At 46.1% G+C, this 25,972-nt stretch overlaps 2 protein-coding genes across 7 annotated transcripts; one reads left to right on the forward strand and one right to left on the reverse strand.

Annotated features, from left to right (window-relative positions):
* Positions 1-730: 730 nt before the first annotated feature.
* Positions 731-21,352, forward strand: ADORA3 (adenosine A3 receptor). Of its 5 annotated transcripts, XM_061410822.1 has the most exons (8): positions 743-1,065; positions 1,363-1,549; positions 11,116-11,222; positions 13,613-13,960; positions 16,349-16,415; positions 17,142-17,242; positions 17,650-17,708; positions 19,510-21,352. In XM_061410822.1, exons 1-8 carry the CDS (start codon positions 1,062-1,064, stop codon positions 19,516-19,518), a joined length of 882 nt encoding a protein of 293 aa, XP_061266806.1. In that variant the 5' UTR covers positions 743-1,061; the 3' UTR covers positions 19,519-21,352. The 5 variants fall into 5 exon arrangements, with proteins under 5 accessions (XP_061266805.1, XP_061266807.1, XP_061266802.1 ...); XM_061410818.1 differs by having other exon boundaries at positions 742-1,549; XM_061410820.1 differs by having other exon boundaries at positions 743-1,549; positions 19,507-21,352.
* Positions 21,353-24,303: 2,951 nt separating this feature from the next.
* C3H1orf162 (chromosome 3 C1orf162 homolog) lies at positions 24,304-25,910 on the reverse strand. 2 transcript variants are annotated; one of them, XM_061410832.1, is made up of 3 exons: positions 25,368-25,898; positions 25,036-25,088; positions 24,304-24,840 (listed from the first exon to the last, which is right to left on the reverse strand). In XM_061410832.1, the coding sequence occupies exons 1-3, from the start codon at positions 25,843-25,845 to the stop codon at positions 24,673-24,675; spliced, it is 699 nt and encodes a 232-aa protein (XP_061266816.1). In that variant the 5' UTR covers positions 25,846-25,898; the 3' UTR covers positions 24,304-24,672. The 2 variants fall into 2 exon arrangements, with proteins under 2 accessions (XP_061266816.1, XP_061266817.1); XM_061410833.1 differs by having other exon boundaries at positions 24,702-24,840; positions 25,036-25,132; positions 25,368-25,910.
* Positions 25,911-25,972: the final 62 nt, after the last annotated feature.

Here is a 25,972-nt window from a genome sequence, read left to right on the forward strand (position 1 = left end):
ATTTTATTTTCTTGGGCTCCAAAATCATTGTTGATGGTGACTGCAACCACGAAATTAAAAGGCATTTGCTCCTTGGAAGAAAAATTATGACAAACCTAGATATTAAAAAGCAGAGAAATCACTTTGCCTATAAAGGTCCGTCTAGTCAAATCCATGGTTTTTCCTGTAGTCATGTACAGATGTGAGCGTTGGACCATAAACAAGGCTGAGCACCAAAAAATTGATGATTGGAACTGTGGTGTTGGAGAAGACTCTTGAGAGTCCCTTGGACAGCAAGGAGATCAAACAGGTCAATCCTAAAGGAAATCAACCTTGAATATTCACTGGAAGTATTGATGCTGAAGCTGAAGCTCCAGTACTTTGATCACCTGATGTGAAGAGCTGACTCACTGGAAAAGATCCTGATTCTGGGAAAGATTGAGGGCAGGAGGAGGAGAAGGGGACGACCAAAGATGAGATGGTTGGATGGCATCATTGACTCAGTGGACATGAGTTTGAGCAAACTCTGGGAGATAGAGAAGGACAGGAAAGACTGGTGTGTTGCAGTCCATGGGATTGCAAAGAGTCGGATACAACGTAGTGACTGAACAACAACAAAACCAGAGTCTACTTCTTTTCTTCTGTGTTTTTTTTTTAGCCTCTGCTAAGTCAGCAGAAAGCCAGAATATTACATAGTCAGTGCTCCCAGTTCCTTTTCCACCCAGTGTGACATTCTTATCTAGTCCCTGAGTAAATAAACGCTGAGGATTCTTCATGCTGCAAACATCCCTCCACCCCTACTTTCCATCTTCTTGCTGAGTGTTCCTAGCTCTGTGCTTCCTCTTGGCCCATCTCACTTCCTGAAACACCACTAAAGAGCGTTGCTTATCTCGATGGAGTGTGGGTAGCCCTCCAGGGGCAGGGGAACTAAGAGCAGCTGCACTTTCACATTCTATCACAGAGAACTGTCCTCCCCAGACTTCTGCAAGCTTGGAGATGTGTCGCCTGTGTCAGGGCTGGAAATGATGGCCGTGTGATGAAATCTCTCTAAGGAGACAGGGTGCCACCAGAGAAGAGAAGGCATGGGTGAGTTGTGAGTTCTGGACTGTGGCTGCTACACCTGGACCTCTGGCAGGATGTGTGGCAAGAGCTAGGTGGACTGGCCCACACAGATCTTGTTGGGACACTACTCACCTGGGAGTTTCCTCTTGGAAAACGAGATGCCTGTCAACAGCACTGCCGTGTCCTTGACCAGCATCACCTACATCTCTGTGGAGATTCTCATCGGGCTCTGCGCCATAGTGGGCAATGTTCTGGTCATCTGGGTGGTCAAACTGAACCCCAGCCTACAGACCACCACCTTCTATTTCATTGTCTCCCTAGCTCTGGCTGACATTGCTGTTGGGGTGCTGGTTATGCCTTTGGCCATTGTCATCAGCCTGGGTGTCACAATCCACTTTTATAGCTGCCTTCTCATGACCTGCTTGCTGATGATCTTCACCCACGCATCCATCATGTCCTTGCTAGCCATTGCCGTGGACCGATACCTGCGGGTCAAGCTCACAGTCAGGTAACTTGCCTAAAGAGGAGTGGTGTCAGTGGTGATATAAGTGTCTGGGAAATGGAGCTACAAGTCCAGATCCAAGACTTTAAGTGGAAACAAATCCAAATTGGCCTCTGAGCTTGAAAGTGGTTCTTTTCACCATTTGATGTGTGAAGGGTTTAGCAATGATAAGCAGAGACTTGGGAACAAGGAATGAGGAATCCTCCAGTCCCCCCTACCCCACTGATAGGGAGTACCTGCTCCATATCCCCTGGGGCAGAGGCTAAAGATGATAAAAACTTGATCCATCTTTAATTAGTGAAAAATGCTCTTGATTATTAGAAATGATAGAAACATGCTGGATGATAAGCTGAGAGAAAAAAAAGAGATACACTGATGGTTCTGTCATTTACAAATGTAGGCTATTTTAAAGTTATTGTAATTTTGCTTCCTCTTCCATGATGCGAAGGGGACCAAAAAAGTTCTCCATTGCAGAAAGTAGTAACAACTTTTCGTGTGACCATGTGAACAGAACAGAGTGCCAAATGAATAATTCCCCAGGTGTCCTGAATCACACTGCTCCCTTGTTGCTCCTCTCTTCTCTTGGGGAAAGAGCATGGTGAGGGAGCTATAGACGACTTCGGATACAAACAAGCATTAGTTCAAATCTCAGATCTTGAGGTCTGATCTTGGGCAAGTTATTTAACTTTCTGTGTCTTAGTTCTTCAGCATGGTGTTGCAATGCTCTGAACTCAGACTGTCCTCCATTCAATTTTAGTTCCATCACTTTAAGCTTCTACAAGTTGCTTGTCTGTTTCATTTTTTTTGCCCATAGAATGGGGATCATAATTGCACCTTCCTGGTAAGGTCAAGTGAGTTAATAAATGTAAAGCTCTTTGAAAAATGTCAACAAAGAGTCTGTGCGCAGTAAATCGTAGCTGTCACTACTCTCATCTGCAGCATTACCGACAATGAAATGGAGATTGTCATAAGAATATCCCGGGTTTGTCATGAGATTTCATTGAGAGAAGGTCTACTGAGTACATAGCCAGTACTTAATAAAATCCACTTTCTTCTTGTAGTCTGTGTAGAATGTTATCAGGATGAATAGTTTAAGGAGAAATGGTGACTTCTGATTGGGTGAGTCTTTTAAGGTCCTGGAAGAACTTCAACACAACTTTTGCAGCTCCATAGACTCTAACTCCGGAGAAGGCAATGGCACCCCACTCCAGTACTCTTGCCTGGAAAATCCCATGGATGGAGGAGCCTGGTGGGCTGGAGTCCATGGGGTCGCTAAGAGTCGGACACGACTGAGCGACTTCCCTTTCACTTTTTACTTTCCTGCATTGGAGAAGGAAATAGCAACCCACTCCAATGTTCTTGCCTGGAGAATCCCAGGGACGGGGGAGCCTGGTGGGCTGCCGTCTATGGGGTTGCACAGAGTTGGACATGACTGAAGTGACGCTGCAGCAGCAGCAGCAGACTCTAATTCAAACATCAAGTGTTTGAAAAACATAGAGAAGCAGGGACAGACCCAGGTAGAGGGGAAGTGTGGGAGAGGCAGAGTCTGAATGATGGATGTCAGCATGACAGCCAAAAAAAAATAGTGCTGAACGCAGCAGGAAAACATGCTTTGAGCAGATTACTTCTTCTCAGGTAGGTGATCCTAGGAGACTTCAAGAACTCTTACCTCCCAGGAATTGAAGAATTCTTGGGCTGGAAATGGCGCTGTGAGAGGGACATGCAAGCCCCAATTGCCGGCAACATGTTGTTGCTGTTCTTTAGTCACTAAGTCGTGTCTGACTCTTTTGCAACCCTATAGGTTATAACCCACCAGGCTTCTCTGTCCATGGGATTCCCCAGGCAAGAATACTGGAATGGGTTGCTATTTCCTCCTCCAGGGGATCTTCCCAACCGAGGGATCGAACCTGCATTTCCTACATGGCAGGTGAATTCTTTACCACTGAGCCAGTAGGGAAGCCCTTGGCAACATATTCCTGATGTATTGTAGATTGTACTTCTTTAGAAAAGTGCCCAGAAAACTGCTGGATTTTTCTCTTCTCATCTTGTCTTCATATCCAGTAGAGTTTAGTTGAAATCACCATAGAATCCCAACAGTCCAGCTCCATCTCCCCCCACCCGTTAGCAATTTCTGCTGTGAACTCACTGACTCTCTTCCATGCAAACAGATACAGGAGAGTCACCACGCAAAGAAGAATATGGTTGGCTCTGGGCCTTTGCTGGCTGGTGTCATTCCTGGTGGGATTGACCCCCATGTTTGGCTGGAACATGAAACTGAGCTCAGCAGACAAAAATCTTACCTTCCTACCCTGCCAATTCCGTTCGGTCATGAGGATGGATTACATGGTCTACTTCAGTTTCTTCACGTGGATTCTCATTCCCCTGGTTGTCATGTGTGCCATCTACTTTGATATCTTCTATGTCATCCGGAACCGACTCAGTCAGAACTTTTCTGGCTCCAAAGAGACAGGTGCATTCTATGGACGGGAGTTCAAGACAGCCAAGTCTCTGTCACTGGTTCTTTTCTTGTTTGCTTTGTCCTGGCTGCCTTTGTCCATCATCAACTGTATCATCTACTTTAATGGTGAAGTGCCACAAATTGTGCTGTACTTGGGCATCCTGCTCTCCCACGCCAACTCCATGATGAACCCTATCGTCTATGCTTATAAAATAAAGAAGTTCAAGGAAACCTATCTCTTGATCCTCAAAGCCTGTGTGATCTGCCAGCCCTCTAAGTCCATGGACCCAAGCATTGAGCAGACTTCTGAGTAGCTATCCACGAAAGATGGCTGTCCATCTCATTGACCTTCAGATTCGGCATCAACACTTGAGGGCCTTTCTACCTGGGATGTCTCCCGCTCATGTCTTTGATTCCTCCTACTGATGCGGAAAGCATTTGGCTGGTTGCCTCTATGTCCTTCCCAATGTCTTCTTTCTCTAATTCATTTTTTTCTTTTTTTCATGTCCTTCTTTTCTGGGTATCTGACTTGAGGACAGTGCTGCATTGTTACTGCTACGTGTCTTCTCCTCTAACAGAAGTTATGGAATCTGAAGGATCCTTCATTGACTTACTGACAAAAGGGGACTGATCGGGCTTGATATGTACATGATGGTGACTCAGTTCCGCTTCACTGTGGAACTAAGCAGAGAACCCTGCTCTCAGCAGTTGCCTGGAAGATGATGGAATGCAAGGACTGAATTACGTTTAAGGGGAACTTAACTTTCTGGATTCAGCTGTAAATGTATGGAATGAATAAAACATGATAACTAACTTTTTTATAACTCTCTGCTGAGGGTCAGGGTCACTTGGGGCTGGAAAACCCAGCTGGCTGCTCCTGGCACTCAGCCTGCTTGCTATGTGATGCCATGTGACACCTTCTCCTATAAATTCTGTGTAAATTCTGAGACCCTCACCCCTGGCCCCAGCACACTCTGCACCTTTTTCCTGGACTGATCAGAGTATTTGTCAGCTTTCTGAACCATTCATCAAGGGTTAGAGAAGAAACAATTCTCTCTTAGACATGAGTCTTAAATTATTTCCTCTGGTATTTTATTTTAATAGGAATAGTGGGAGAGGGGCAAAAAGAGACACCAGACAGCTATTAATATTATTTGTTGAGCATGTTGTATATACTTTCCTAGTGGCTCAGACAGTAAAGAGTCTGCTTGCAAAGTGGGAGACTCGGGTTCGATTCCTGGGTCAGGAAGATCCCCTGGAGAAGGAAATAGCAACCCGTTCCAGTATTCTTGCCTGGAAAATCCCATGGACAGAGGAACCTGGTGGGCTACAGCCTAAGGGGTCACAAAAAGTCAGACACAACTAAGCGACTAACATTTTCACTTGCTATGTACTGTTTTACACGTGTTCTCTCTTTTGGTCCTGATAGTCTTTGAGGTCCCATCCTCACTACCATCTCTATTTTGCAGAAGAAAAAACTGAGGTGCAGAGAGTTTAAGTAACTTGTCCACAATCACATAATTAATCAGTATGAGCACCAGGATTTCAAGGCAGCCCTGCTTTATGGGAGAACCCAACATTCTTGCTACCTATCCTTAGACATGCAGCGGGACTTGCAACTTCTACAAAGCCCAAACTCTTAAGTTCACCTTATGTACAATTATCAGAATCTCGAGTACAAGCTATGGTTTGTATACTTGAGTACTGCTGGGTTTTTTTGGTTTTTTTTTGTTTGTTTGTTTTTGCCTTAGTTGCTGTTTCCTGTTGACACACCAGACAGGAATAGAATGCTAGTCATGTCATTTGGGCATTGTGTGTGGCCCTGGAATTTGGAGGTGGCATCTCTGATTAGGCAGTCTAAATTTGCAGCTGTGGATGCTCAGTCCCAAGTCAATACAGTACGTATGTTAACGTGATGAGAACAGCAAGCTGGGGATTTCAGTTAAACCACATCAGAGAGGATACGTGTACTGAAAATGTGCTTCTTATTAATTCTCAACTAGTCCTGAGAGATTATCCTGACCCTAATCTTAGGCCAGAGCCTGATAACCATATTTATCTTGTTAACATTTCACTTCAGGGAAATGTTCTTGCGTCTCCTTTTGTCAGCCCAGGCAGAATCAGCACTATCTGGGATGTTTAAAGTTTGCATGTTCTTTTCTACTAATGCCAAACCCACTTGGTCACCCCACCCACCCACTTCCTGGTACCATTCACACTCCTGCATTAGAGGAAGAAGACTGGAATGCCCACCCCCATTCCTGAGGGTCCCTGGATATATAGAAGGGGACTTTGTTCCCGACAAGCTCCCCATCAAATGTTTTGGGGGATCTTTTTTGTTTCAAAAAAGCAAGTCTCTGCTACCTCCAATTTTTTCTTAATGGTATCCCTTTGTTTGATTTCAGCCTTTTCCCCCTGAATTAATTTTTATGGTTTAGTGAAGATGTTCCTCCAGGATGAGGCCCTGGGTTTACTCGGGGGTGATGGGTATTCCTGGCACACTGGTCTGCCAACAACTCACCTGAGTCTCACTCAGTTTGAGACTTGAGGGACATGCTAGTTAGATCTCAGCCTCTAACCCAGTTGCTGTAGCAACATTGACCTATGCCTTTTTTGGAAGACTTAAAGGAACTGTTTCTCTCAAAATAAGGCAGCAGTCTGTCCTGAGTCATTTGGTGTCATCAAACAAGCTGCAGCTCCTGAGTTTCAGAAAAACTTTTATTTCCCTTTTTCCTCCTCCCCTCCTTCTCTCTCTTTTCCTTTCTGATATTCACTGCTTAGCAAACCCACTGAAGCCTTGTAGGAAGTCATATCTTGGGAGTCAGTGAGAATCTCTTGAGCTCAGGGGCTCTCCCAGCTCAGAAGAAGCCTTTCAGTGAAGTATCTTCAGGCGTGAACTCAAAAAGGATGAAGCAAGACTCACTGGTGAGGAGTTGGCCTAGAGGTAGTGAGAACCACCCTGGTTTCAGGTTTAAAGATTAGCGTCACAGAAGTTTCCCTGTGTCTGTCTCCTGGCTCCTCCCTTCAGCTGCTGCTAAGTCGCTTCAGTCGTGTCCGACTCTGTGTGACCCCATAGATGGCAGCCTACCAGGCTCCCCCGTCCCTGAGATTCTCCAGGCAAGAACACTGGAGTGGGTTGCCATTTCCTTCTCCAATGCATGAAAGTAAAAAGTCAAAGTGAAGTCGCTCAGTCGTGTCCGACTCTTCGAGACCCCATGGACTGCAGCCTACCAGGCTCCTCCGTCCATGGGATTTTCTAGGCAAGAGTACTGGAGTGGGGTGCCATATTGTCAAAGGTGGCTGTTGGGCTTTCATTTTAAAGGAATAAAGTAAAGAGACCACCCAGACAAAATCAAGGTTTTCCTCCTCCTCCTCTTCCACACAGATTCACTGGACCAAAGGTAGATGTTGAGTAGCTGGCTTATTTACCCGATTTTTTTCTCTTTATTAACAATAGAAAATAGTGAAGGCCAACAAAATGAGAACAAATGAAGGCTATTTATTCTGAGCTTTCTAGAGAGAAGGAGTCAGCCACTAAGATTTAGTCACTAAGCCGTGTCTGACTCTTTGTGACCCCATAAACAAGAATACTAGAGTGGGTAGCTATTCCCTTTTCCAGGGAATCTTCCCAATCCAGGGATTGAATCCAGGTCCCCTGTGTTGCAGGCAGATCCCTTAGCCTCTGAGCCACCAGGAAACCACTGCCCGTTGCTCTCTGACAGAGTCTCAAAGGCAGGAGAAGGGTGGGATGGTTTTATGGTGGAAGAAAGAAGGCTTCAGATGCACCCTGACTGGAGACCATTGGTCTGGGGAGACCGCAGTGGGCTGACTAAAAGTGGGGCATCCTGCATGGTGAGTTAGGGCTGGTCTTCAGTTGGAAGCAGGACAAAAATTAGGGATGGTGTCAGTTATTCATCTAGCCCTGGCCATGCGGGGCCAATTGTTACAGGGATTATTGTTTGGCTTTCTAGATTGTTACTAGAAATAATGGTCTGACTTCCGATCCGTCTGGTTTATATCAGGCTGGCTTCCTGGGCCAGTTACTATAGATAAGGGGCTGGTTTCCTGGGCTGGTTGTGGGCCAGACTTCTATTTTTATATATGGTTTGGCCATGGTCCATTTGTACCTTCTGTTTCTTAGAACTAGATGCACATTTTCTACAGCAACTCTGCCCTTAGTTACTATAATGGGTAAGATGGCAATGAGAAAAGTCGGGTTGCATCTTGCCCCGGCCACTCGGTGGGCGTGGCGTATGTAAAGTCTCTCTGTAATCTCTGAAGTGCTCTACAGTTTTGCAGTCTTGTTACTACTGGGGAAGCACAATCAAGTGAAGGATAGCAGTTTTTTCTTTCAGATTTAGCATTAGCTCATGGTGGCTATAGTAGCTGTATGAATTTAAACTTAGCCTTATTTAAATTAAGCCTCAAGTTTCTTATTTTTAAAGTGAGACTAGTAATATCTGTGTCAATGTTTTGCTTGTCTTCTTGCTTCTTACTTTTTATTATGAAAAATTCCAAACACGCAACAGTGGAGAGACTATAATAACAAAGGCTCATATAACTATTATCTTGCTTTAATAATGATCAGCTCACAGCCAACCTTGTTTCATTAATGGCCCCTCCCCACTTGACCTGGTTATTTTGAAATTTTGGACATCAGATTATTTCATCTGTAAGCATTTTGGTTTGTATTTTTAAAAAGTATTTTTAAAATGTAGCTTATTCTTATTACCTGTTTACTTTCTTATTTACATATCAAATAGAGTGAAAATTAACTCTCCCCCTAAGAGGGAGCAATAGAACTAATTATACCAAATAATAGAATGCTAATAGATGCATCTGTTTATTCTCTGCACTCTGAGCCTGGCATTTGCTTTAGAATGTTACTTTTTCATGTCTTAGGTATTTTCCTGATACTGTGCACAATCTTTGGTTAGCACTTTCTTTGGTTTCACGGTACAAGCTCTGAGCAATTCTGAATGTTTTACATGTGGGTTTTCTCAGAGATAAGGGCCTACTTAAAAAAAAAAAAAACAACCCACAATATCAATTACTGATTGTGATTTAATGAAATACCCCCAAACTTAGAGGCTTAACATGATAATTCTTTATTATCTCTTGTGGTTTTGATGGGTCAGGAATTCAGGAGCATCTTGGTTGGGCAGGTCATGCTTGAGGTCTCTCACAAAGTTGCTGGGTCTGCATTCATCTGGAGGTTCGATGGTGCTGGAGGATTTACTTTCAAGGTGGGTCGTCCATGTCTAGCAAGCTGGTTCCTCTCCTCATGGCCTTTCCACAGTTCCACTTGAAAGTCCCCACAACATGGCAGCTGACTTCTGAAAGAAAGAAAGAAAGAAAGCAGTACAACCTCTGAGATGGAAGTTGCACATCTTTTATGATCTAGCCTTGGAAGCCGTATGCCATCACTTCTGCCGTATTTTATTGATCACCTGGGCCAGCCCTGATTCAAGTCTAGGGAATTACACAGTGGCACGTATATCAGGAGCCATCTTAGAGGCTGGCTATGACAATGTCATTATCACATCTGGAAAAAGAGTAACAGTGTTTCCTTTTCTTTTATTCTCACTTAAAAAAAATTCTTAATTGGAGGAAAATTGCTTTACAGTGTTGTGTTGGTTTCTGCCATACAGCAGTGAAAATCAGCCATAATTATACATCTATCACCTTCCTCTTGAGCTGCGTGTCCCTCTCCCTATCCCACCTCTCTAGGTCACCACAGAGTACAGGCTGGCCCCGTGTTATCCAGCTATCTATTTTACACACGGTAGTGAGCATATGTCGGTGCTACCTTCTCCATTTGTCCCACTCTTTCCTTCCCCCAGTGTCCACAACAATGATTTCTTAATATCATCATCTATCTAGTCACTGTCCACATTTTCTCAATTGTTTGCTTCTGCCAGGATCCAAAATCCAGAATTTTCTCCTATTACTAAGTTCCATATATTACTATTTGTTAGTATGTTTCTCTTGCATGTGTGCTCAGTTGCTTCAGTCATGTCTGACTCTTTGCTATCCTATGGACTGTAGCCCACCAGGCTCCTCTGTTCATGGGATTCTCCAGGCAAGAACACTGGAGTGGGCTGCTGTGCCCTCCTCCAGGGAGTATGCCTCTCAAGCCCCTTTGAATCTACAGAGTGCTGCTTCATTTTGTCCCCCTGGCAGTTTAATTGTTGACCTCACAAAGGTTTCTTGAAGAATAAATGAGGCAATATAAGCAAAACCCCTCCCTTGATGCAGGCCTGCTGCTGGCCCAGTGCTGACTTGGTGTGAATAGAGAAAGGCTCTCCTTGCTCAGGAGCGGACATTATTGAAAACCTGGACAATCACCACGTCCAACCCTTGAGGAGAAGTGCTAGCTCTGGGTGTGATACATAAGCATTCAGCTTAAATTCACCTGAGCGTGGTTCCATAATTCCAACTTTAAAAATCAGTAGCCAGACCATATGGGTCCCATCACGGGAAGCATCTATTGCACGGACAGCCTTGATGTGTCCCAAGAAGGCTTTCAGGATGTCTGTAGGTGCAGCCTGGCTATTGATGCCCCAGAACCCACACTTTCACCTGCTCACATGCTCCGGCCACCAGCATGTCTGCTTCAGGCTCTACCCTCTAGCCACTCTCCCTGGATGAGGCTGAAGTGTTCTCCTGGAAGGCAGGATAGTTATGAATCTCCTTATTGGTCTTCCTGTCAGCTAAATAGGAATTGGGCCTCCAAGAGTGGTGAACAAGAGGCCTGACCTTGGATGGTGCCTGGACCACTGTGCAGGACAGTGCACAGTTGCACAGACGAAGGCGTGCCGGGGATGGTTTGGATTCAGGAGTGTGCCTGGTGTGCCAGAGCAGACGTATCCAGGAGGGAGAGCTCTTCTGTGTTTTGGGCTTTACCAGGAAGCCCAGAATTTTATCATTTTACTCTGTAAGTTTATGTCTGCAAATGGCTTCCCTCTGCTGAAGAGCCCTTGTGCAGTGCACAACGGGGATACCTGTACGTAGCAGCACTTCTTGGATTAACTGGTTGGTCCTTCTTTTTCCTGGTCTCTCCAAACAGGATAAAAGCATCTTCAACTCAAAGATATCTGTTTCCTTTAAACAGATCCAGGATTCCTAAGGCCCCTGGGTCCATCTGGTCATCCCAGTTGAAGATTCACTTCTTTCCAGTCATGAGGCTCTTCATTCTGCTCTCTTTGACTGTCTTTTCAGGTAAGAGATGGGGAAGGATCATCTCCAGGCCTCCAAACTTCCCAGAGGCTGTGCATCCTAACCCTAAACTTAGTGCTTTTCCTTTCCTACCTGGAGTTCCTGCTTATTAATAAGTGCAAGCCACCAAAGGAGCCAGATGAGAAAATAAAAGGTGGTGAAATAATAAATCTTGTCCAAATTAGTCCTTGTTCTTCAATCCGATAAAAGGGTTGTGGGGAATTTGAAACCCTCAGCTAAAATGAGGGCCCTGTATTCTCAGTGTAAGTTCCCCTTCCCTCTCCCCTTCTTCCTTTAAAAACATTTGTGCTGATATATGAGGATAGGACTTCCCTCTTTCTGCACATACCTGCCCCCAAAGATGAGAAGGTCAGAGGACCAGGCTGACCCCAGCTCTGCCCTCCTCCAGCCTTGTGATCTCTGAATTTACTGCACCTCTCTCTGGGTCAGCATCGAGGCTGGTGAACTGATTATCACATGATCTTTCTCACGGGGTCCATATGAGAACAAAATATCATAGCCTGTCAAGTGACATCAAGACACGAGTCTGCTTTGTGGGCTGGTCACACCCGCCGCAGGCTACTCTGGAGGCAGCACTGAGGGGCCCCATTGCACATCTGGAAGGCTAAGGGAGGGCTGGGCTCTCTCAGCCATCTCATCTCCTTGGTCGAACACTTCCCCAGCCACCGTCAAGCTGGATGAGGCCTGCATGACTTCCTTTTTATGCAACATCTTGAGATGACAGAGGTGCCCACACCGGTCTAGCACAGAGGAAACATGAAGTTCTTAGCCCCTGAGGATAGAGCAGAACCGGACGCCTCTGTCTTCAGTCCTGTACAGCCAGCAGAAGCCTCAAAACTGCCTTACTTTTTCTTTTTCTAAATTAAAAAAAAAAATTTATTGAAGTATAGTTGATTGGGGCCCCCCTGGTGGCTCAGCAGTAAAGAATCTGCATGCAATTCAGGAGCTGCAGGTTCCATCCCTGGGTTGGGAAGATCGCCTGGAAGAGGGCATGGCAACCCATTCCAGTATTCTTGCCTGGAGAATCCCATGGACAGAGAAGCCTGGCAGGCTACAGTCCATGGGGTTGCAAAGAGCTGGACACAACTGAGCAACTAAGTGAACACACACACACATATATATATATTTTTCAAATCCTTTTTCATTATAGGTTATTACAAGATACTGAATATAATTCCTTGTACCATGCAATAGGTCTTTGTTGTTTAGCTGTTTATATATAGTAGTGTGTATCTGTTAGTTCCAAACTCCTAATTTTCTTCTCCCCCTGTCCTTTCCCCTTTGGTAACTGTAGTGTTTCCTATGTCTGTGGGTTTGTTTCTGTCTCAAACCTCCTTACTTTCCTTTCAAGGGTGCCAAGGTGAAGCGGGGCAGGGAGTGGGAGCTAGGGGCAGAGAATCTACTAACAGTAGGCCTCAGGCTCTTCCACCCTCCCTGCAAACCACAGGAGTGGCCTCCTGAAGTCTTTCAGAGGGGCATAGGTATTCTCCCTGCTCTTAGAGCAGGGAAAATCCTTCTCCAGGCTTGCTGTGTTAGTCTGCTAGGCCTCCTGTAACAAACTCAGACTGTGTGGCTGCAACAACAGACGTTTGTTTCCTTACGGTGGTGGAGGCTTGAAGTCCAAGATCAAGCTGTCAGCAGGTTTGCTTCCTCCTGAGATCTCTCTCCTTGGCCTGCAGGGGACCACCTTCTCACTGTGCTCATAGTCATCCCTCTGTTGTCTGTGTCCTGATCTCCTTTTCTATTAGGACACCAGTCAGATTGGACTGGGGCCTATTCTAATGACCCTACTTTAACTTCATTACCTCTTTAAAGGTTCTAAGTCCAAATACAGTCACATTCTAAAGTCCCGAGTGGGGCTTCCATGGTGGCTCAGTGGTCAAGAATCCACCCGTGAATGCAGGAGACATGGGTTCAGTCCCCCATCTGGGAAGGTCCCAAACGCTGTGAAGCAATGAAGCCCGTGGGCCACAGCTATTGAGCCTGTGCTCTAGAGCCTGGGAGCTGAAACTACTGAAGCCTGCGTGCCCTAGAGCCCGTGCTCCACGACAAGAGAAGCCGCCACAGTGAGAAGCCCGAGTACCGCAGCTAGAGAGTAGTCCCCGCTCCCTGCAGCTAGAGAAAGTCCACGTGCCACAGTGAAGACCCAGCACAGCCAAAAATAAATAAATAAGATTATTTTTAAAAAGCACTGGGTGGTTACCACTTCAACACATAAATTTTAGGGGAACACTGTTCAACCTCTAATAGCTGGTTGCCAACCCCAAAACAGGCAAAAATCTGCCTCCAATGCTTTCATTAATTTTCCTCCAGGGTACAGGGGCTGAGATGTGTTTAAAAGAACGATGGTGTTTGTCTGTGTGTTTTCACAGATGCCATGGTCATGGACGAGAAGGTCAAGGAAAGCTTTGTGCTGGACACAGCTTCCGCCATCTGCAACTACGACACCCACTATAAGGACCACCCCAAGTACTGGTGTCGAGGCTATTTCCGGGACTACTGCAACATCATCGCCTTCACACCCAACAGCACCGACCGCGTGGCCCTGAGGGACACAGGAAACCAACTCATTGTCACTGTGTCCTGCCTGACCAAGGAGGATACGGGCTGGTACTGGTGTGGCATCCAGCGTGACTTTGCCAGAGATGACATGGACTTTACAGAGCTGGTTGTGGCCGATGACAGAAGAGCCATCACCAACAATTTCTGGTCTGGGCAAGGTAAGGAAGCTATTGTGGGTCTAGCTGGGGGTGACCCATGGCGGTGGGTGGCAGCTGGTGAGGTAAATACTCATTGTGCGCCAACTCTGTTCTCTGGGTTAACCTGGTCCCTCCCTCCCTCCAGAGTTGGGTGGCTGCTGCTGCTGATGATGATTAACTGGGAATCTGGGGGAAGGGGAGGGTGCCTGGGCCCCAGCGTGCTCTTAAGGACCTCTCTCCCCTCACAGCCATCTGATTTGGGCGGCTCACCAGTGTGAGAGCTTTGCCTTGTGGACTAGAATCTTGAATATTCGCTTCTTGAGAGGTGGCTGAGGCTGTAAAAAGTGGTCTAGGCACCTGGCCGGGCTTCCCAGGTGGCACTAGTGGTAAAGAACCCGCCTGCCAATGCAGGAGGCATAACAACCGCAGGCTCGATCCCTGGGTCTGGAAGATCCCCTGGAGAAGGGAATGGAACCCACTCCAGTATTCTTGCCTGGAGGATCCCATGGACAGAGGAGCCTGGTAGGCTATAGTTCCATAGGGTCGCAAAGAGTTGGACATGACTGAAGCGACTTTGCAAGCACACAGGCACCCGGGCAAGCACCCTCAAAAATTGTGCACTTAAATAATTTTATAATATACAGAGAAATATTGTCCAAGAGGTCAATGGTTTCTTTTAAGGGGTACACTTTTCTCCTGAAGGCAGCTGGAAGGGCATGGGTGGAGCAGCCTGGAGGGGCAAGTCTGTCTAAGCTAGTATGTTGCTCCTTTGGGCCAGGCAGAAGGGATAGGGGCTTCATTTGTTCCCCAAAGTCCTTCTGTCCAATGTCGAAAACCACCCTTTACACCAGAAAACCTCTCTCAGGCGCATTACTCTACCTTTTTTTCTTTCCTTTCCTCCCTCCCCGCCCCCGCCCCCCTGTGGCTTCTCATTTCCATTTCTAGAAGGGATGTCTTGGGCTCCCTGGTGGCTCAGTGAATAAGAATCTGCCTGCCAATGCAGGAGACACGGGTTCAATCCCTGGTCTAGGAAGATCCCACAAACCGTGGACCTGGAATTGCAGCTACTTAAGCCCACAAGCCCTGAAACCAGTGCTCTGCAACAAGAGAAGCCACTGCCATGAGAGGCCCATGCACCTCAAATAAGAGTAGCCCCCGCTTGCCGCAATTAGAGAAAAGCCCTCACAGCAATGAAGACCCAGCACAGCCAAAAATAAATAAATAAATAAAAATTAGAAGGGAGATCTTTTTCTAGCTTCATCAGAGGACAATGCCAGTAGGAAAACATAGCAAAGGGCATAAGGGAGGCTTGGGGAAGCCTCCTCCTGATACTGGAGAGCCCTGCTCACATTTGACCAGCTGGTAATTTCTTCAGCACACATCTTACCGAAAATGTGACATCCTTCACACCTACCGTGTTTCTACTTTGTGTGGTTCTGCTTTTATTTAATTAAATAAATTATTAATATTTATTTAATTAATAATTTATTATTAAATTAATTATTTAATTATTATATGTTATTATTAAATGTGTAGTCTGTCCTGAGTTTTAGACTCAGGATGAGAGAAGTCCCACCTAAATGAGCTCTTCAGTTTAAATGAAACACACACACACCCCATCCCTTGATCTTCTCATAGGGGCAAGGCGGGTGACCATGGTGGCCTTTTCTTGCTGGGTTTTGATAGGTGTCAGAAACACAATGTGGCAATTACGTTACTTACTGGTCAGCTCCTTAAGGACAGGACTGGCACTCTGGTGCCTCTGACAGTCCCCTCTCACAGCTGTCAGCCTCTCTAACCAAGGGCCGTATTTAGTCAACATAGAACCTTTGTGCAAATCTGGAAAAGGTGCCCTTCTTCCCAGTGCATGGAATTCAATGGCAGGGTATATAGTTTGGCAAACTCTATGGGCTGGGTTTCAGCCCTTGGCTTGTTCCATCCGCCTTCTGCGGGCTTTCCTGATAGCTCAGTTGGTAAAGAATCTGCCGGCAATGCAAGAGACCCCGGTTTGATTCCTGGGTCAGAAAGATCCTCTGGAGGAGGGATAGGCTACCCACTGGGCTTCCCTGGTGGCTCAGCTGTAAAAGAATCCACCTGCAATGTGGGAGACTTGCGTTCGATCCCTGGGTTGGGAAGATCTCCTGGAAAAGGGAACAGCTACCCACTCCAGTATTCTGGCCTGGAGAATTCCATGGACTGTATAGTCCACGAGGTTGCAAAGAGTCAGACATGACTGAGTGCCTTTCACTCACTCCGCCCTGTGCAGGTGAACGTGACCCAGTACTCCCCCAGGGCACTCACTCTCTGGAGACTGAGAGAAGGGTAGGCAGAGGTGCAGAGATGCAGAAGGCAAAGGAAGGGCCTGAGCTTGGGCCTTATTTGACTCTCAACAAATCCTTTCTGACACAGACCTGTCGGGCAATAAGAACAGAAGCTGCAGGGCTTCCAAGGTTGTCCACAAGGCAGATCACTCCAGGTGAGCAACTTTAGGGGACAAGTGGGCTTTGGGTGGGCAGTAACAATGCAACACGGCCCTGGGTTTGCACCCTCTACTTTCCAGCTGTGTATTGTTTCTCCTCTTGAGCTATCCGTCTTCAGTGTGACTGTTTGCTTTCTTTCAAAAGAATACAGTTTAGGGCTCTTGGTCGCAAGCAGCAAAAATGCCCTCTGGCTACTTTGATTAAAGCGGAGATTTCATCATAAGGAGAAAGCAGTGTCTGAAGAAATGCAGGGGCAGAGATCTGGCCATGCTCAGAAATGGGGAGCATCATCAGGATTTATCTCTGTCTTCAATCTGCTTCACTTTTGCGTGTTTGCTTCTTCTCTCTCCCCACTGCCCTCTTATATTTCTTTTTTTTTTTTTCCCTGCCCTGGGAGAAGATAGTCCACTTGTAGCTGCTGAGTTTCTTTTCCCCTTGTTCCCCCAGCCTAAGACCGCATCCTCACAATCCCATGTTAGTCTCCGAGGAGGGGGCTGGGCCTGGCTTGGTGTCAGATAGCCACCCCAGGTCCAGTCATGCGTGATCATGTGTGATCTGGAGGAGATGGGTGCTCTAAAAGAATCTGGTTTCTAGGGGCTGCTGGAACTGAATGGGAGCACAGTCTGGGAGAGGGGATAGGTCCCAGGAAAGGGGATCCTGAGCAGAGAACCTAAACGTGGTTTCTTCCAAGAGCTATGGATACTGTCTGTGATTCCTTCCAGGATGTCCATTCTCATCATTTGCATACTGATCACGGGCTTAGGGATCATCTCCATATTCAGCCGTTTGTCCCGAAGGAGGAGAAACCAAAGAAACAGAAGGGGTAGGTAGAAGTTTGGGGCAGGGATGGTGGAAATTGGGGAAAATGAAAGGGGTCAAGGAACAGTTCTCATATGGGTGAATGTGACCCTCCTCCTATTGCCCGGACCCCCGGATTCCCACACAGCCTGTCCACGGGCTGAGGGCAGTTCTGTTTCATGGTCACAAAGGCACCCTGAGAGGTGGCCGAGAGCACTGTGGAGGCATGTGCAGACCAGGGAGGAGGGGGACTAAGCCACTGGGGAGCTTCTGCAGCACCTGGGCAAGCAGGCGTAGAGAGGTCTCCCTGAGAAGGGCTGGGAGTGGTTGGCAGTGGAAAAGGACAAGCCCAAGGGCCTCAGGCCTGGCCTCGCACCAAGGGAGGGGTGGCCCTTAAGCTTTGTGCCTCCTTCTTCCCTTGGGCGATTGCAGGTAAAGGCCTAATGAGAAACCAGAAAACCAGCCAAGCTTCTGCGAGCCCCACGCCGCTGGTAAGTTCCCTCCTTGATTCTTCTGTCCTGGGTTCCGTACCCACTGCTCCCTGACCTGTAGGGCTCCCTGTTCCTAAACACAGGAACTGTGTTCAGAAGAGGGTGTGTAGATATGCCCATCTTTCCTGTGGGGCCGCTTCAGAGAAGCCAGAATCCCCAAGGCCACCATGTGGGGAATCGGCTAACCTCTCAAGTGGACGCAGGGTAGAGACAGCATCAGACCCAAGCGCCACTAGTTGGCTAATAGGTTTTTGTTTGTTTTTATGCTCAGAAGCCAAAGAAATACCTTGGGCGATGGAGAGACTGTGGGCATAACTATAAAACAGACTCCACTCTCCTCTGGGTATGGAAATGTAGAAAACAGCATTTTAGAGAATGAGAGAACACGAACAAACCAGAAACATCTGTTAATGAAACACAAGGGTCTACAGACAGACGAATCTGAAACCCAAAGCTCGGTGATAATTTGGCTCTGGGGCCAGAGCAGGAGCTCTAAGAACTCAAAGCAGTGGCTTCCATGGCATTGCTGGCTTTTTGCCATCTAAGAGCTGTGGAGGTGTGGGATATAGACAAAGCAACATCTTGCTTGGTTTTGCCCAAGATCACACCCTTTGGGGGGCTTCCCAGGGGTCTTAGTAAAGAATCCGCCTGCAATGCAGGAGACCTGGGTTTTAATCTCTGGGTTGGGAAGATCCCCTGGAGAAGGAAATGGCTACCCACTTCAGTATTCTTCCTGGAGAATCCCATGGGCGGAGGAGCCTGGTGGGCTACAGTCCAGTTCAGTTCAGTTGCTCTGTCGTGTATTGCGACCCCGTGGACCACAGCACACCAGGCCTCCCTGTCCATCACCAACTCCCAGAATTTACTCAAACTCATGTCCATTGAGTCGGTGATGCCATCCAACCATCTCATCCTCTGTCATCCCCTTCTCCTCCCACCTTCAATCTTTCCCAGCATCAGGATCTTTTCCAATGAGTCAGTTCTTCACATCAGGTGGCCAAAGTATTGGTGTTGGGCTACAGTCCATGGGGTCAAAAAGAGTTGGACATAATCGAGTGACTAAGCACACACACACTCCCTTTGGGACACAATTGGAGTCTAGGTTTTTGCAAAAACCATTTTCACTTCTTTAAGGCATGACCTAGAGCAACTTATTACTTGTCTATTTACTTCTGTGTAAGTTGAGGACCCCATACTCACCAGGATTTTTTATTCATTCACTCATTCATTCATTCTATAAACAATGACCATACCAGATTCTGAAATACACAGCTGAATCAAAGAAATAGCATTTGTCTTCATGGAGCTTATAATGTAGAGTGGGAGGCAGGCAAAGCATCTCAGACACACGCTCACACACACACGTGAAACTGTCAACTCTAAGTACTCTAAAGGAGAGATGCATGGTGCTATGTAAGTTGAAGCAACGGAACCCAGCCCTCATTCTTATCTAGCAGGGCATTGTGCAATCTGGTTTAGCCACGGCCAGCTTCCTCACGCTCAGGCAACGGGAACGTGCAGCCTGAGTCAGGGTCCCTTCTGGGCTCTGAAGGAGTCAGCTGCATTCGTGTCACCAGAGCTCGGTGAGAGCTGAACGCAGGCCCCGTGCACCAAGCTTTGCTGCTAACTAGCTGATGACCTTTAAATCATGACATCTGATTTTCACTCTGAAAACAACCTTTGGTGTTGGGCCCCTGTGAAGCCCCTATGACAGAGTTTGCCATTTTTGCTGCAGAAACACCCAGCAGAGGTAGGCAATAAATCTCAATTCAATTCTCCTTTTCTATTTCCAACAAAGTAGACAATTTGAAGTCCCTTCCACGTGTCCTGACTCCAAAGGCGATGGCTCATACTGAACAGATGGGGCTGCAGATTTCTTTTATTAAGTTCATAAATAAAATGATGCTACAATAGAATCACCATGACAACTGGCCCACAAGTTGCGGACTGATTCTGATCTCAGGTGTTCTGGAGGCCGCTTTAACCTCGCCAATGATCATTTGCAGATAGGTAAGAACAGAGGCAGTCAAGGGGTTGTGCTCGGCCACTCCTGAGCAATGCCACAGTCAGATAACATTTCAAGATCTTAGTTCTCACGCAACCAGCTAGTCAAAAGTGAAGAAGAGGGCCAGATCTCGATTAGGGGGCCAGGAGATCACTTCTGCTGTATTCCTTAGCCAATAAATCTCTGACCCAGTGTTGAATGAACTCCAAGGTATGACTAACTTCTCTCGGGATACCACTGGGAAAGTATTTGTAGAAAAGTTTAAAGTATAATATTCCAGTTTACTTCTGAATTAGTATTCCATGCTGTTCTACCCAAAGAAAGGGAGAGAGGCTACATCAGAGGTTCTCAGAGTCTCTTGACTCAAAGATTTGGAAACTGCCACCCGTTTGGGAAAGTGTATGGGAAACTGCCACCAGACTGAATGGACACTGCTTCTTATCAGTAAGAAACCAAAGTGTGATAAGTTAAGAGACATATTCATTCACATCAGGAAACAAATTGAGACGAGGGCATCAGCAGCTGTGGGTGCAAGTGAGGTGGTGCTGTCACGAATGCCAGGATACCTACACTCTTAGCTTCCACCTGCACGTCTACACCTCTCTCCCCCTAGAGTGTGTCTCCTGCATTTCAGACCCTGGAATCTCCCCACTGCTTCTGCTGCCCTCATAAAAACCCTGCTCTTCCAGTCCCTCCTGAGAGGGTTTTGGCCAGTCTCCATGCTCAGGACACTCAATGGCATCTGGTCTGGGCAGGCCTGGGACAGGGTTCTATATATACCTGCACGTTTAGGTCCAGGCTCTCACAGTCTTTTAAGAACACAGTTCCTTCAGCCCTAAGCCCTCTCTGCATAGGTAGGGAACCCAAAGCTACTCAACAAGCAGGCTGATGGGAAGAGCAGGGAGGGGGACCCCATTCCTGCCATCCTCTGTATGCCCACTCAGCCGGTCCCTTCCCTCCCCAGTCCCAGATCAAACAACATCAAAAGTGCTGTGTTTTCCCTCAGCCACTAAACAATCCTAATCCTTCTCCTGTGGCCATGTGTTGAATTTGCACAAAGAAGCCACTAGTCCACTGGTTTTGCAAACAGCAATCCATCCTTGGGACTTTCCTCGTGGCTCAGATGGTAAAGAGTCTGTCTACAATGCGGGAGACCTGGGTTCGATCCCTGGGTCGGGAAGACTCCCTGTAGAAGGAAATGGCAACCCACTCCAGTACTCTTGCCTAGAAAATCCCATGGACGGAGGAGCCTGGTGCAAGCTACTGTCCATGGGGTTGCAAAGAGTTGGACACGACTGAGTGACTTCACTTTCACTCTCACTTTAATCCATCCTTGGCTGGGTGGGTTAGGATATCCTACTACATAAGTCAAGAGAGCAGACATCAATTTTCCACGACAGATGAAGACATCCATAGACATCTTGGAAGATGCACACTTACCTATCTGGAAAACTATTTCCTTTGGGAATCCTATACCAAAGACTTGCTGAATCTGTGGTCAATTATTTATTCATTTTGTCTTTCAGCAAGGCTAGTTGTGTGCCACTTTTCATGATAGGGAGACAAAAAAATCAAGACTTTGAAAATGCAGGGTTGTGCTGTTAAAATTAGGAAGTTTCAATAAAACAGGGAAAAGGAATTAACCTGATGTTTCATGTATTGGGTGGCCATAGGACGATGGTTATACATCTTCTTGCAAGCTGTTCATAAGGTACTGGCTCTAAACTGGAAAGCTGATATGGCTTCTAACTTCAGAGTTGGTAGAATTGTTTGAAGTCTGCTCGTCGCACAGAGTCGGACACGACTGAAGCGACTTAGCAGAAGCAGAAGCAGCAGCAGCAGCAGCAGCAGCAGAGTTTCAGCTAAAACTGAGTCCTCCTCTACCAACACATCCCACAGCCAGCACGGGGGAGGGCATTCCTGGCGCTCTGCTGCCCTCGTGCGGCCGACCGCGCTGTGGCACTGCCATCTCGTCCCAAGACTACTTCCCCAAACCGGGTCTCCACAGAGGGAGCCCTTCCTTTATCAGCTCTCACTTCCTCTGTGTTCCCCTCAAAATCCAGCTGTCAAGAGCAGCTGCTCCATCTCAGAGCGAACATACTCTCTCGAATAGATCATCTAACTTGACCTTTCTAGTTTCTCTGCCACTGTATGGGCTCTGGGACAGCTTGCGGTGGAGGCCAGATGCAAGGAATTTGAAGTCAGAGGACTTAAATTTTGTTCTGCCGCTTACTAGCTGGGAGACACTGGGTAAATTATTTCATCTCTTTGAACCTTAATTTTCTTATCTTGATTCTCAAAAATATTACTTAATGTATTTTTAAGAGAGATTTGTAAAAAAAGCTTTCCTCCCCGTGGACTGAGCTCCGTTGGTGGGCACTCCTTAGTGAGGGACGCCCTGGCAGAAGTGGAGTGATTTGTCTAATGAGTGAGTCTGGGGGTAGGAACCAGAAGTGACTGCGCTGCCCTTCCCCTTCCTTTTTTTAATTCCTTGGGTGCAGATTTCAAGAGCACACGGTGTCTTTCGTAACCCTAAGGGCAGCTGAGCTGCCGTTTGGGGTGTGGGGAGGGGCAGGGACTTGCCTTAGTGCACGGAATTCAGGGTTCTGCAGCTATGGGTTTATGCTTATATTTTCCTATGTTTGTAATAAAGATGCTGCTTTGATTTCTATCTGCCGAGTCCTCTTATTTCTCACTTGGTCTAGAATTCAGGTGGGGAATGGGAACACTAGGTATCAGGCTTGTTGAAAATCCTCAACAAGGTAAATTAAGGACTTCAAAAGTTATAAAAAAAAAAAAAAAGGTTTTTAAAGGAAAACATACTTCCTCCCATCTCTGCCCCTCAGTCCCTCAGTTATCAGAGGGACTCCCCAGAAAATAGCAATTACTAAAACCATTAATGATGTTTCTTCCAGAGAGAGACTAAACGTATGTAAATACAGGTATGAATTCAGTATTCGTGTGTGACTGTGAGCTCAGGCAAGTTGTTTGACCTCCTTGTGCCTCCATTTCTGTACCAAAAATGAGAATAATAACTGCTGCAACCTCCTGGTGGTTTGTGGGGGTTCCATGAACACATGCCAAGCACTCAGAATAGTGTTTAGAGTAACAAGCCTCAATTTAGTTTTAGTCTATTTGATGAATGGTGCAATTCAAATGACATAGGTGACTTCCACATGTTTAAGTAGGACACATTCTTTGAAATAGAATTTAAAATGTTAGCTGTTGCCAAAATGCCTTTCGTAGTAGTTGTATCAACTCACTCTCCCACCAGTAGTATGTATGTGTTTTAGTTCCCCACAATCTTGTCCAGTTTGTTAGCAAACTTTTTGAATTTTGCAGATCTTACTGATGGAACTTATTATCTAATTATAGTTCTAATTATGATTTATCTTAAAGAGTAAAGTTGAGTATCTCTTCGTATGTTTGAAGTCATTTATATTTCCTTTTCTGCTAATAGCCTAACCTTATCCATTCTTTTACTTTTCTATTGAGCTGTTGATTTTTTTCCTTATTGATTTATAGGAACTTATATTTGTTGAGAAAATCAGCCCTTTGTCTATGAGATGCTCTGCAAGTATTTTTCCAGCTTGCCATTTGTCTTTTGAACGGTACTTTGTAAGTCAGGTTAACCAGTCCTTTCTGTTTTATTGACCATGCGTCATGTATTCAGAGGCATACTTCACTTTGTTGTTTTCCAAAGTTCTCCCATATTTACTTCTAGTACTTTTATGATTTTTTTAGTAAAATTTTTGACATATCTGGAATTTTGAAAAAAGGAGTAAGATACAGATCTGATCTTATTTTCACCTTCATGACTACCTAATTTTCTCAACACCATTTATGAATAATTTTCCCCAAATGATTTGATATACCAACTTCATCATACTCTAAATTTCCTCTTGTGGAATTTTTGGTCTATTTCTGGTCTTTATATTTTATCCCTTTATTTTTTCACTCATAAACCATTAACATGTTTTAATTAGCCATTCTTAATAAAACAGTACTCTCAGCTGTTCAGGTCAGCCTTCCCATCTTTTATTTGCTTACTTTTATGAATGATCTTTCTTGTTAATGGCTTACAAAGGAAATTTAGAATAATCTTACCTAGTAAAAAGTAATTTTATTGATATTTTTACTAGGACCACCTATGGGGTTATCCATTGGAATTTGGCAGGGGAGAGGGCTAACATTTAGATCAATTTTTAGTTCCCCTATACTGTTGTTATGCATATCTCTTATGCTATAGCAAGGAGATGGACATCCTCATTTGAATAGTGCTTTATCCAACAGGGACCTTATTTTGTGTAGTGCTCTGGGATGTACAGAGTTCTTAACGATATCTCATTGATTTTTACACTAGGAGATGTGTTATTAGTTCTGTTTTCAAGATGAGGAAATTGAAGCTTCAAAAGTTTAGCATACTTGCGCCAATGACTGAAGGACGTTAGTTAGTGGTAGATTTGCGACTTGGACCCCAATCGATCCTGAGTTCCGAGTACCACCACTTTCATTCGGCTTTTCTGGCTGTGGATGAGCTCTGCACCTCTAGAGGGGATGGGGAAAGACACAGCAATGATGGAGAAGGAGTCAGCGTTGCAGAGTTTGCTTTTATTTGTAATCCAACCTGGATTGTTCATTTGGTTGATTCTTCCCAAGTAGATCGATGATGCCAAGGGAACACTCTTGGTGCTGTGAGCTCTGTATCACACTTTTCAGAAGGTGACAGGGGAGGTAGGCTCAGCTCTCAACAGTCTAACAGGCTGTTGGTCCAAGTGGGAGGGCCATAGATCTTTTCTCAGGTCAGGAAAAGATTAACCCTTGGTCTTTAAACTGGGGACTAGCATTGTCCGAGCACACCCAGACAGCTCCAGCTGTGGTTTCGTCTGGTCGTAGTCCAAAATTTGTTAAAATGGAAAGTGATGGATGAAGATGGAGGTGAGACAAAAGGAACTGGACTCAAGCCTCACTGGAGAGGCAAGGTGAGTTTGTCACTTTAACCTGAGCATAGACAACAGGATCCAAGTGTACAGCATTCTGTACACTCTTGGTCAGGTGATCGCTGTTTTCTTCGGGGGCTTTGAAAATCATGCTGGCATAGGTATGTACCTCCTCTGAGGATGAAAGCTGCAGAGGAGGAAGGAAGAGGAGGAATGAGTCAGTTCGATTTGGAGGAAGGTGTCTCTTATTAGCAAGTGACATTTAAAAGCAACTTGAAAGCTTGGGTGAGAGAAGACCCAAAGAAATCAGAAGACCCTTCAAAGAATCAGGTGCCCAGTGGCATCAGGCCTCCATATCCAGGAAACAGAGTGGCTGTCTTACCTTGGCTGGATGATCTGAAGGAGGATCCAGGGTCTGGGGACTGGAATGACCTGCTGCAAGTGCCAGGAAGAAGAGGAACAAGTCTCACCCATGGGGCCTGGAGGAATTAGAAGCTTCTTTCTTTAATCTTGGGTGAAGGGACAGGGTAGGGGGGGAGGTGCTGGAGGTGGGAAGGGTGGAGGATGAAGAGGGCCGGGAGAGAAGTGAAGGGGTTCAAGTCCTTGATCTGTGGATAGCATGGGCTCTGTCTGATTTACTCCCCTCAAAGCTATTCTCTATTACTGTTCTCGATGGCAGAGAAAGAAGGGCTGTCTCAGCTCTTGGAGACTTACATTTTCTGCAGCTCTTTATGATGAGGAAGACAAAGGCCATCAGCAGCAGTGTCAGTATAACCCCAGCAAAAAAGGCTAAGACCAAATGTTCTTTGCTGTTGTGGAGAAGAAAGGGAACATGACCCAAGGGACTTTTTGAAGGCCTTACGACAAGAGGGTGACCCTTTCCACCTAGGGGTAAACCTCTGGAATAGCTTTCACACTGGTTAGTCATCTTGCAATCTCCACCCCCAGTTTTCAACTTTTGGCTTTCAGGTTCTAGATCCATTTGAGGTGTCAGTAAAAGCTGCGGGCTCTGTTCCCCCTTAAAAATGTTCATAGGACTGCACATAGCAAATTTTATAAGTTTAGGGGCTTCATGAGTCTCTTGAGGCATGGGGGACCCTAGATTAAGAGCCACACTCTGAAGGTAAAATACTGATTTACTACTACTGCTGTTGCTGGTCCCTGCTCCCCAGACCTCCCTCTCCAAGTCCATAAGGCAAAGTGGTCAACTCAGAATCAAATGCCATGTGGTATGAGATGAAATGGGAGGCATTTCTTGCTTACCTGGGGTGGCCAGAGAGGCAAGGTGCGGAGGTCACTGCCGAGGCTGTGCTGGGGTG

The sequence above is a fragment of the Bos javanicus genome, chromosome 3 (assembly GCF_032452875.1).
Source record: "Bos javanicus breed banteng chromosome 3, ARS-OSU_banteng_1.0, whole genome shotgun sequence".
NCBI lineage: Eukaryota > Metazoa > Chordata > Mammalia > Artiodactyla > Bovidae > Bos > Bos javanicus.

Excerpts from the sequence above, each read along its gene's own strand:
- C3H1orf162 (XM_061410832.1), bottom strand. The coding sequence starts at position 25,845 with ATGGACTTGGAGAGGGAGGTCTGGGGAGCAGGGACCAGCAACAGCAGT. Across the intron at positions 25,089-25,367 it reads CATAAAGAGCTGCAGAAAAT|CAGGTCATTCCAGTCCCCAG; the intron begins GTAAGTCTCCAA and ends TGGCACTTGCAG. Across the intron at positions 24,841-25,035 it reads CTTCAGATCATCCAGCCAAG|CTTTCATCCTCAGAGGAGGT; the intron begins GTAAGACAGCCA and ends CCTCCTCTGCAG.
- ADORA3 (XM_061410823.1), top strand. The coding sequence starts at position 1,200 with ATGCCTGTCAACAGCACTGCCGTGTCCTTGACCAGCATCACCTACATC. Across the intron at positions 11,223-13,612 it reads CTCTTTGACTGTCTTTTCAG|ATGCCATGGTCATGGACGAG; the intron begins GTAAGAGATGGG and ends GTGTTTTCACAG. Across the intron at positions 17,243-19,506 it reads AAACCAAAGAAACAGAAGGG|TAGACAATTTGAAGTCCCTT; the intron begins GTAGGTAGAAGT and ends TTTCCAACAAAG.